General features: G+C 42.0%; 1 protein-coding gene across 1 annotated transcript; it reads right to left on the bottom strand.

Annotated features, from left to right (window-relative positions):
• Nucleotides 1-2,365: 2,365 nt before the first annotated feature.
• LOC128732506 (nuclear hormone receptor HR96) lies at nucleotides 2,366-11,320 on the bottom strand. Its single transcript, XM_053825769.1, has 4 exons — nucleotides 9,179-11,320; nucleotides 3,156-3,365; nucleotides 2,882-3,094; nucleotides 2,366-2,819 (listed from the first exon to the last, which is right to left on the bottom strand). Exons 1-4 carry the CDS (start codon nucleotides 10,949-10,951, stop codon nucleotides 2,613-2,615), a joined length of 2,403 nt encoding a protein of 800 aa, XP_053681744.1. The 5' UTR covers nucleotides 10,952-11,320; the 3' UTR covers nucleotides 2,366-2,612.
• Between the last annotated feature and the right edge of the window lie 260 nt (nucleotides 11,321-11,580).

Here is an 11,580-nt window from a genome sequence, read left to right as displayed (position 1 = left end):
CTTGAATGTCGTGCCCGTAATAGGATCTACTGCGCGGATTTCGCATTCTCCCGTCTTCGGCCATCGCACTTTCTGGATAGCTGCAACCTCGATCTTCATCTTCTGCAGCTCTCTTCCCAGGATATCCGCACGTGCCGGTTCAAGTAGAGTCCTGGCATTCCAAGTACCAAATTTCCAACAATCGTTGTCCCTTTTCTTTGGCCTGGGTCCAAACCGATTATCCGGTAGTAGTTTCTTTCCTGAATTTCTCCTAGCGAAAGTTACTTAAGCATACCGCCTTACTGGGGCTGCGATGCCTAGTCTCTCGGACAGGGCTGCTGTGTTGGGTACAACTAGCGAGACACAGCGTTTCATAAGTCAGCCGCCCGCTCCGGATCAGTCGCTGTTGTATGCCGCCCCTAACCTGGGATACAGTCGCATACCTGGTACGGAAACGGCGATTCACCGTGCAGCGTGGTCACCGTCGCGAACCGTCCCTAACCTGGAACCAGACTCTCATGGCTGACAAGGCTGTTCCTTTTGCCAACACTCTGCAGATGCATGAGTGCCTCCTTCCATGTCGGTATACGACCTTAGCTTCCACCGGGGTTGGTTACCCGATCTCCACTAAGGTTGCTCGTATTCCGGCTGGTACCACGAGAAGGTAGGGACAAATGCTGGATAAGAGGCTTATGACCACTGTGGGGTCTATTTTATAACTGCATGTAAGCAAGGTACCGATGTTACGCATTACCCAGCCAACATCTTTGTTTTATGGCTGTATTCTACCGTCTTCTACGTAAATTGTAAAAAACTACCGTTATATAAACTTGATTATATGCCTAACATAATAGTTCAAGACAAAAACACAAAGTTGGTCTAAAACAGTGATGGCAAAACTGCGGCCCGTGGGCCACATCCGACCCTACGGGATAATTAGTGAGCCCGCGGACTGATTTGAGGGACGATGGAGTTATGAGTAAATGACACAGTGAAAACTATGCCTTAGCACCACTGGTCTAAAAGCTTGGGTAATATAGCTCATATGCCATTTACCTTTCATCTACACCAAAAATAGACCGTTTTAGTTATAATTGGCGAGTAATCTTCCTAGTTTCTACAATTCGGTCGTTCAGAAATCGTGAATATTTAATACGTTTTCAATTTCATTGTTAATAATGTTACCCTGATTTAGGTACCTACCTAGAAATAATTTCCCTCCAAATGTGACACGCTTTCCAAATCCTGCTGTTCAATAGGCGGCACCAAAATGCTGTGCATTTTGCTGTTACTCTAACCCAGACTCATCCTTATCACGCCTTCAGGAATGCATTCATTTGAGTTTCCTTGTTGCCAAGTATCGTACAACGTTCACCTGCATGTTTATCCCAGACCTACCATTCACCTGTACGTACCTACCAAAGGAAGCAAACCTGAGGAATTCATCGCGCGCTCTGCTGCCAGGAAACCGCAGCATCAAAATAGGGATAACAATATTCAACCGCTCTTTCCAACATCGCTTGGTGTCGTTTGTGCTGTCTACAGAAGGCTCCACTTTAAAACGTGACGTGACATTAAATCAGAAATAGCAAGTGAGTAACCAGTTTTTCGAATGTGCAAAATGCTGCCGCCGTTTTATCCCATCTGCCGTCCGATTGGGTGCTACGAGCGGAACAGGAGCATCCTTCCACGACATGAAGATGAATATCGTCTTGTGAAGACACTGTACCACTTCTGCAACAGCACAAGCAGTCACGGGAAGTGCACTTCGCAATAATCCTCCTTTTCAACCTCCTATACCGAGGATAGTGAAACGTTCCGTTATCTGCTCAGCGGAAGATGATAAATTATAATTTTTGATAAAACGGATGCGCCAAAGTGGATAGATACTCGGACGGTGAGGGCAACATAATTCGCAGAGAATTAATTAGGAATTCAAAATGCTTAGCGGGATGTTGGCGGAAAAACTACCGCAGCATTCAACCAGCCAATCTTTCAAGTATGCTCGCGGCTAAGGTAAATTCATATTTCAACTGTGCGTTAGACCTCTCTGTATCTTATGCCGAACTATTCTTGAACGTTAAGGCCAATACTCTTGTGGACTCTTAAACTCTAGCAGAATAAACCACTAAACTGATTAATATAATTGTTTCATCTGATTTTAAGCAACAAACTTGCACTGAAAAAAAATATCACAAAATGCAAATAAGTGCATAGGTATAGGCATATTCAACTCTTTTTTTCCTACTTCATTCTATGCAACAATATTCGAAAGTTGCTTCGGTGGATATTAAATAAAATTTTCAAGACTTGTGATTTACCCTTGAGTCTCATAGATGGAATGCAATACTGCTGAAAAATAAATCAATTTATTCTTTGTCGCTATCTTTACATTAGTTTAAACTAACAATAGTACTTCTGTTTCTAGTATCACTATGCTGTAAAATATGCATTGTTCTCCATAAATACATAAACTCTCTAATTTCAATAAAGCTTCTTGATAACATTCATTAGAACCTAAAAAATTATAACCTATAGCGAACTAGAGTCATTTTCACTAGAATCAACTATTAAACAACCGCACTTTGTGATGCCTTCGTACTGCCCCCCGCCCGTCGCGTTCCATTAGCCTCCTAGTGTACCTGTACCTTCAAATCGAATATCTCTCGCAATAAGGGCTCAACCTGGGCAGGATTCACATCCAGATAGACACTAATGATTTCGTCATTCAATCGGTGAAGTTCGGAAATTTTCTGCATCAATTTTAGGAATATGGAACGAGCCTCACAGCCCGGATAAATGCTCTCTAGGTAACGACGCAACAGATAATAGTACGAGTTCTGTGGAAAAAAAACAACCATAAATTAAAAGCTTCTTCGGTCGGACGATCCTAAACCGGTACCTGTTCCAGTTTTATCACATCGGAATGTACCGTTTTTGGCCGATCAGGCGTGAACAGCGTTATGGCACACATTATTAGGATGATGTTTTCATCGGAACGCCACTTCTTGTCGAAAGTACGGATAAAACGCTCATGCTCCTGATATACGTTACCCTTCGCCAGCTTCAACACATCAGCGCGGATGTTGGACATTTCCTCTTGTCTGTGGGGGATCTACAATGAATTTGATACAGTTACGTTTGGTTTGATTGAATAATATCTGAGGATCATTTACTTTCCAGCTAGCTCTATCACAGTCATATTGCATTGCCGACCTGAGAATCATCATCTCCGTACAGCCGGCCTTCAGCAAAGCCAGTTGGTCTTCCTGGCACATGTTCTTAAATGCACTGATCTTCTTGGACATCTTGATCAATCGCCGGATTGCGATCGCCGTCAGATTAATCACTTTAAGCAGCAGCGGGTCATGTTGGTTTTGATTGGACTGCAATGTTTGCGTGTGTGGGAAGAAACAAAAAAAAATATATCATTTTCGGAGCCGCTAGCATGATAAACAGGTTATTGACAGCTGTACTTGTAGTCGAACAGGTGTGATTCGTTTGTCGTTCGGTCACAACTGATTAGATTGTGATAGGCAGCAGAAAAGGGACAGTGCAAAATTGATAACAGGTTATCTATCACAACACAGAATGTAAACATTGAAGTAAATTCAAAGACGTAAGTTATGAATTGGAACTGTATGTTGGTTCACTGAGACCTTAGAGCCTGTACTATCGGTACAGTTTCCAAACCTCACAGATTTTTACAATGCATCTGCATCGAAACTTGCTATTGCTCCACAGGGTAGTAATTTGGAACATTTATTTTTCAGAAACATTTCCCCATATACATTCTTAAACAAGGATAATTAGTTGACATCAAGTATGTTAAGATCAATCGGAGCCTTCACGGTACCAGATTACCTTGTGTACCGAACAAAATCGGTAAAGCTTCAGAATAATTGACTGTTTATTTCCAGTAACATGCACGGAAACAATATAATTCAATCCAAAAGAATTGGCAAAGTTTATGGAAGTAGTCGCCGTAATGACGTTGAAATGCAAGCAAAAATCATCCACTGAAATCTGTCATCAAGATCTGCTCTCCATGTTATCATGGATTCTTGCTTCACCAGAAGGAATTGAGCAAAACTATACGAATATTCTCTACGGTTCGTACCTAATCAGGGATGGAAAATCAGTGATTTTGATCAAATCTGTGAGTTATCGCCACACGCACAGATCACGATCCGTACAGTACAGGACAAGCAGTGAATCTTTAGCATTGATCACAAGATTTTATCCTCTAAACAGTCTCAGCAGTCGGTCGCAGTGTTATATCTTACCTAGCTCCGAGAAAAAAGGTTCTGGTTTGTAGCGGTAATTTGGCACATCTTCCTTCAACAAACTACATTGCCGCGCCTACTTCTGATGCAAACTTCTTTGCTACGTTGTTGTGGCGTTCCATATAGGCTGCATTTGCTAGTACTAGGCAGCCAGCCACACACCTTTATTCTTGTTGACGGCGTATCCTGCATTCGTACGAATAGTTTGTTTCGAACGAATCGGGAAGCACAATTCTCATGTTCGAATGAATGAAAGGAAAGGGCGTTCCAACGTTCGAATCCTTTCTAACTTTCCTTTACTAACTTTTAACTTTAAAACGAACTTAACTTTTAACTATTCCCCGCGTTGAGGAAAGACTTTAGGACACAGTTCACTCGACATAAAAATTTCGTCCGCAGCTCTATCTTGATGTCGGTGTGGCGAATACTGGTGAGCTGCATGAACCCAAGGTATCTGTACGATTCGGCACGAACCATATCCCCAATCATCTCCCCATTGTAGACCTCATAGGCATCAAAACTAGTCAAGCTCCCTGCTTGAAGCTGTACTGATCGGCATTTGTTAAGCCCAAATTCCATACCGATATCGCTGCTTACTCTCTCAACTAATTTGATAGCTTCTCCTAGTTGTTCTGTTGATTCAGAATAAATCTTGAGATCATCCATATAAAAGGTATGGGCCAGTTTCTGTTAAGCGTTTTGCTAAGGAGGCTCAAAGCTAGGCAAAACCAAACCGGACTGAATGAATCCCCTTGGAAGATACCTCTTTGAATCCGCAACGTTCTCGAGCGCAACACAGTTTTCCCTTTACTAAGTTGTATTGTAGTAGTCCACTGCCTCATCCCATTTAGCGGAATTTTCCATTTTAGATTACCGTCCATAATGATGAATTTCATTTTTTGCGATTACAGAATCTACAAATATCCACCAAAATTTTTGACACCCATAGCGTTTAAGGATTCCTCAAAAACTGTGTGGGACTACAGTTGTATTTTACGGCAACTAAGAACTCGAAAAATGTTGCATTGCACTCGTCGATTCTGGCACGAAACAAAAATGGAAGGTCAATACAGTAACCGAAAAGCAGGTATCTTTATGGATAGCCAGGCTGCACGACCTCTTGTCGGACCTACCCATATTATAGCCCATATATAAAAATAACCCATATATTACTGCAGGAGTGACACATGATAGGGCTACATGTGTACTGTCACCGCAACCGTTGCTCGTCGTGATGGACGGGATTTTAGTTGGAGCCATTGACAGTGAACCAAACCGAGGTTAACCCTGGAGACTTTTGACTATGACCGAAGACATTCTCTTGCACTGTTAACGACAATATGATACGTCGAGCAAACTTGAACATTGACAATCCATCCAATTTCATAGTAGGAAGGTAAAAGGTTGAGAAACTGGTAGGTTAGACTCACGAGTCAGGATGGCCAGAGGTTTGGGACTTTGGAATGCTCGGCGCACAAATCAGATCACCTTACAGACCGTAACACGAATTTTCAGTTTAAACGTGATGTTAGTTCTCTGCGAGATGTGGTGCGTATCGATGGAGACAACTGCATGCCTTCGTTATACATTATTCAGGCTTGGAGGCCTCAGGCCTCCGATAGAAACAGAGAATCGGAAGCGTAAGTGAATGAGGATCTGACATATTTTGAAAAGAGACAGGAACGAAATCTGCAGAAAGACACTCAAAGGAGAACGGAAGAAGCAGACCTAGAGGCTACTGGCGGCGTGGTCTTGCCAACTGTATTCAGATTATTATTGGAACCTCTCCTGGCGACAGGTAAAAACCATGGCAGATGACCGTCGATAGTTAAGAAACCAGATTTCATCCCTTCATTCTGCCGAACCACAAGCCAAAGGATATGGACACATCAGTAAGTAAATCATCAGCAAGAAGACAAAAACGGGGAATATTACAATAATTCAAAATATTGGACGCAGGGGTTAACATACGACGAGTGGCTTGTCAGACCAACGACGTAACTCGAAGTCAACTGGAAGGCTGTATCTTCACCAAAAGCGCCATACAGCCCCAGTTGCACACGGTTTTCAGTTCGTTTTGCAGATTTAGGAAATTACTGGTACGAAGATTTCGTTCAGAATCTTCAGATTCATTTGTCTCAGAATGACAAGGTTGTCAACATGTCTCTCAGATTCCAACAAGGAATACAACTTGAACATCTGAATTCGCAAATTCCCAATTTATAACAATTTTGGCCGAATTCCCGACTTTTCCCGCATTTCTTGAGTCTGTGGCCACCCTGGCATTGTATAAAACTAAAACACAAATAAATTTGTTTTGGAGCAACTTCTGATGTAATTTTTTGCGTCGTTTCCATAGGCTACTTTCTCGTAAAAATCCGTAAATAACCGGTTGTTGCAAATCTGTTTTGTGAACTGATTTCCGAAAAGTAGAGGTGGGCAAAACGACTCTTTTGTGTAAGCGGCTCTGAACCATTGATTTGCCGATGCGAATCGATTCAAATGAGCGGCTCTTCATAGTTCACGATTCATTTGTCCTCCAAGCTGAATGTTCGGTAAATTACGATTCACAAACCAAACTTCGTGTCACCTTCGAGTATGTTTGAAGAACCGTGGTTCTTTTTGAAGAGCCGTTCATTTGAACGCTCAAATCACGACAAGAACGCTTGATTTACTCGACTATTTAATATTTTTTTTCCAATGAGTTGACCTGCTTGTCAATATGCCCCAATTGCAGTGGTACAATATGCCTCATTGCAGATTGTGCTATAAACAAAGGCAAACAGATCTAAATTAAGGGGGAACCAACTCTGAAAAGCCGGAAAATCAAATTTTATTGTTTACTAACTGACCCGACAAACTTCGTATAGCCACAAATTAAACTGTGTTGTCCATAAATCGTGAATCTCGGATGACCTTTGTCACAATCTCGAGTTTTGCAAGTTTCTGGGGAGTTCTTGGGTGTTTTAATACACAAATTTTCCTCACTGTAAAGTAGAAAACAACTCCCCCCATTGCTTACCCTGATAAAATAAAGCGGATAGCATTTAAATATTCGCCATCATTACAAACTATTTCGCCGAATACCATTTTGCGGAACACCAATTCTCGGTTAATCATAACGCGGAATATAGAGTTTCGCAGAATACCATTTCGCGAAAACCCTTACGCGGGATGTACCATTTCACGGAAAATATTTTCGTAGAAAGTATCATTTCGCAGGGGTGACCCAACTGAAGGAAAGTAATAGAGGTCAGTAGATCTAGGAAAATAAATAAACCTAGATAGAGAGGTGACCTCCTCTATCCGCCGACATATTAACAGTTATGTTTCGGTCAGTAGTATGGTAGCTATTAGCACTTGAAAACTTTCATTCATATGTTACACTTCTATTATCGGGTCCTAGATAAGTTTGTTAGATTTGTGAAGCAGAATAGGGATTAGTTAACGATTGCAAAAGATAGACAATACTATGAACAAATTTTCATAAACTTCCCATATGAGAGTACAAGAGATCGATTTGTGCTTACACAGCAAATCGGTATTTGGGAATAGCAAAGACTAGAAAGAAATACGAAAAAAATATCATAATGCATACTTTCTCGATTTATCGAACTAAAACGCCCATCGTTAGCATCCTAGGAGTTTTCCAACCGTTTTGCTTCCAACGAATGAAAACTTGATCGATGATCAGCAGAGAAGCTTTACATCCATTAGTTGCTTATTTCATCGACCCTCTTGGCTGTAAAATACGGTGACGGATTCTATCCTTTCGGAGCATTTTGAGATACTGACTCTCTGCTCTATCGCATATAGGCGTAAACAAGTTTACATGTAGGTAGTAAGTACAAATACAAGTAAAAACGTTAAAAAAATTATGAACAGCAGAGGTCTCATGTTCATACTTCCTTGCTGCGGTACTCTAGTCAAATTACCAAACGGCAGTGTTGGGCACCGCTAATTCGCTAATTCGCTAACCGATACAATTTGCTCGATAATCGTGGAAATTTCGCTAATCACTAATCGCAAACTGCAAATTAACAGTTACTGTTTATTTTTAAACATATCGCAATAACTTGCATTGTAATCTATCGCTGTACAAATTATTTGTAATTTACATTTATTGCATGGCTTTTCTTAATTTACCTAAGATCAAAACCTATTACAATGGATAAAATGCTTTACAGTTTATTAATTTTAAAATAAACAGCGGTATTTTATTTGGAATCATGGCCCAGTAACATTTCGGCTAGTCTGAGTATAAATTATAAAGTACAACTAGCGTTTCTCGATTGGTCGGTTAGCGAATTAGCGAATTAGCGGTGCCCAACACTGCCAAACGGTAAGGAAATACATGCTCCCACTCAATTGGTTTTCTATTATTGTCCGTACATACTGAACCAAGTTTCAAAAACGTTTGATTCGGGCGGCACGTTGTCTAGTATTTGGCAGATTTGCGCTCCCACCAAGTTTATTCGTTGACTTGCGTTTCAATCACTAGCGACATGCAAATAACGTTGGCTTACCGCTTATATTTATGCAAAGCAAGTAAAACTTAGCAATAGTTGTCGGAGATACTAAACCATACCCAGTTGTCTAAGTATAAGCAAATTCTCACATTAAGAGCTCAGTGAAAATTTGTTGCGCGACGTCGGACAAACGACGTCCGATACTAGCGAAACTTTTGCTTGCGTTGTTGCAACGTCGGACGAAAACTTCTTGCTGGGGGAGCTTAAACTGTTTCCTGTTCTTCATCCGAAGTGCTCAGACCCGATATCAGGGAAACTATGTACAATCAACAAATGTAGACCGCGTGACAAAAGTACATCAATACAGTCAACAACACAACTTCATAGCTTTCCACCTACGCTATAACAGAAAATAAACAAGTTAATCTACCGGTTTTTCCCTACCTTGATTCGGCAATCGTCGGAAATCAGCGAGGCGAGATCTTCATCCACGGGAGCATAGAGTGCCTTGTTTGCCACGATGAGCTCATTTAGCTTGGCCCGCTCGGCATCATTCAGTTCGATGCTGTTGCCACTGATCGCCGGATGCTGATGCTGCTGGCCGACCGTTGAAGTTCCGGACCCGGCCGAACCTAGCGAACTTCCATTGTAGCCTTCGTACTCGAGTCGTATTGCTTGCATCAGAATTGACTCCAACGTGTTCGGCAGTATCGTTCGTCCCTCGATATCTTGAAACAAATCGGTGTCCAGTTGTTCTTGCTGCAGGTTTTGCACGGAACTAGGCCGTTGATCGCCGTTGGTCACATCCGGTGTTGAATTTAGCAGAAACGGATCAAACGGTAGAGGGGATAGCGACGGTTCACAGATCTGTGACGTAGATGACGGTGACGCTGTTTCTGTAGGTCCAACTGGTATCGAAGATTGCGACTCTAGGATAAGAGATCGAATGGTCTCTAGGCGCGGATCTTCATCGTTTTCCTGTAGCGACGAAGACGTATCGGCTGCTTCCTTGATAGTTTCAATCACATCCGAATGATTCATCATTTTGTTTATCATCTGCAAGGCTTCTGCTGGAGCGTTCATAAATTTATTCATAATTTGGACGGCGTCCTCCGGTTGATTCATCAACTGTTGCATAAAATGCAACACTTCTGCTGGGGAGCTCATAATTTTACCAATTATTTGCAACGCATCAGTCGGGGAGCTCATGAATTGCGCGAATACTGTCAAGGCGTCTAGCGGGGAATTCATTATCTTACTGATAATTTGTAACGCATCGCCAGGTGCCGTGATAAAATGTGATATCAATTTTAATGCGTCACACTGCGAGTTGATGACTTTGGACATAATATAAACAGCATCTTTTGGGGTTTTCATCAAAGAGGCAATCGTTTGGCTGGCATGCGTGGGATAGTTTACGATGCGATTTACAATGTCTGTGGCACTTGATTCAAGCGATAGCACCGGCAGCGATTGCTCATTGTTATTTTGAGCTGGTTTCGCTGTTAAGGAATCATTGGACTGTGGTGGCAACACTGATATTGCTGATAAGAGGTCCCCGTCCATCGTTTGATTCGCGTGTAAATTATTCTGCGATGAAATTGATGAATTGCTGATTTCATTCACTGATGATATACCATTGAACACATTCGTATTCGGCACCGCTAATCCAGTGTTTCTGTGTAGCATTTCAGCCGCCATAAAGTCCGATGGAGAATTGCTCCAGCAGTCAGAATCACTACCCTCTCGTTTTATTTTCATTGGCAAATCTGAATCGGCTATTCCCCCGCCATCTCCAGCAGGAACTGCTAGTCCATCATTTGAATTTCCCCCTCCGCTGCCACTACTACCACCGCTACCGTTTATCATTCGCTTCTTCGCTCTATTCTGCTCAATCTTTCGTCTCTTCAATGCCTTATCCTCCTCCGACATAATGTATTCCTTTTTCATTCCGATTTGAAAACACTTATCTAGCCGACACTTCTGGCAGAAGCGCCTGGTTACAACCGTAATTTCGCAACTCTCGCTAAACGGACAAGTGAAACTTTTGGTTGAAAGAGCGTTGCGTCGAAAAAACGCTTTGCAGCTTTCGCAGGTCATTGCGTTGAAATTATAGCCCAACGCCTTGTCCCCACAAACGCTACATACTTTGCTAGCTCCACTGCTCGAATCCATTGCACCGACTGAATTCGCTTTATCCGAGCTCTCGGTGCTCATGTTGTTTGATTGCCGATCCTACCTTTATCTCCTGCAACAATTGGCCGCTGAGCGGCTTATCAGGTTTCAACCTTTTTATAGCTCCACTGTTAAGCTTATCGAATGATCGACGTTGCTGCAATCAATATTTTCATAGCGATTAAACGTCGTGACGTTTCCCAGTGGACAAACCCATTGGTCCAGGTCATACGGAGGAAGAACTGTTCTTCCAGTCAACACACAACGAAAATCACCTTCACTTAGCACGTATCGGACACTCCCGCCACTCAGTATCTATAGAAGGCGGCGCACAAATCAAATAATCAAATTTAATTATAATAAATTGAACATAAAAAGAGACAGCTCCAACAACAGCTGCACTGATGGCTAATAGTAAATAAAAACCAGTAAGTATGAGTCAAGAATCGCGAGAATCGCACCTCCGAACTCGCGAACTTCAACGTAAAGAATAACAATAAAAAATAATGCACTTCACTTTGACAGTTCCCAAAACGTAAAGGCTCCATCAGGGTTGAAAATTGCACAATTTTACCGTTACGCAATGTTGGTTTGTTCGAGTTTCGAGATGAGAGTCCTTGCCTTGAATTTGCCTTCAAGCAACTTTACGAGTTCTGCATAAATGCATATTT

The sequence above is a fragment of the Sabethes cyaneus genome, chromosome 1 (assembly GCF_943734655.1).
Source record: "Sabethes cyaneus chromosome 1, idSabCyanKW18_F2, whole genome shotgun sequence".
NCBI classification, from domain to species: Eukaryota; Metazoa; Arthropoda; class Insecta; order Diptera; family Culicidae; genus Sabethes; species Sabethes cyaneus.
This window is presented reverse-complemented; position numbering and strand designations above follow the sequence as displayed.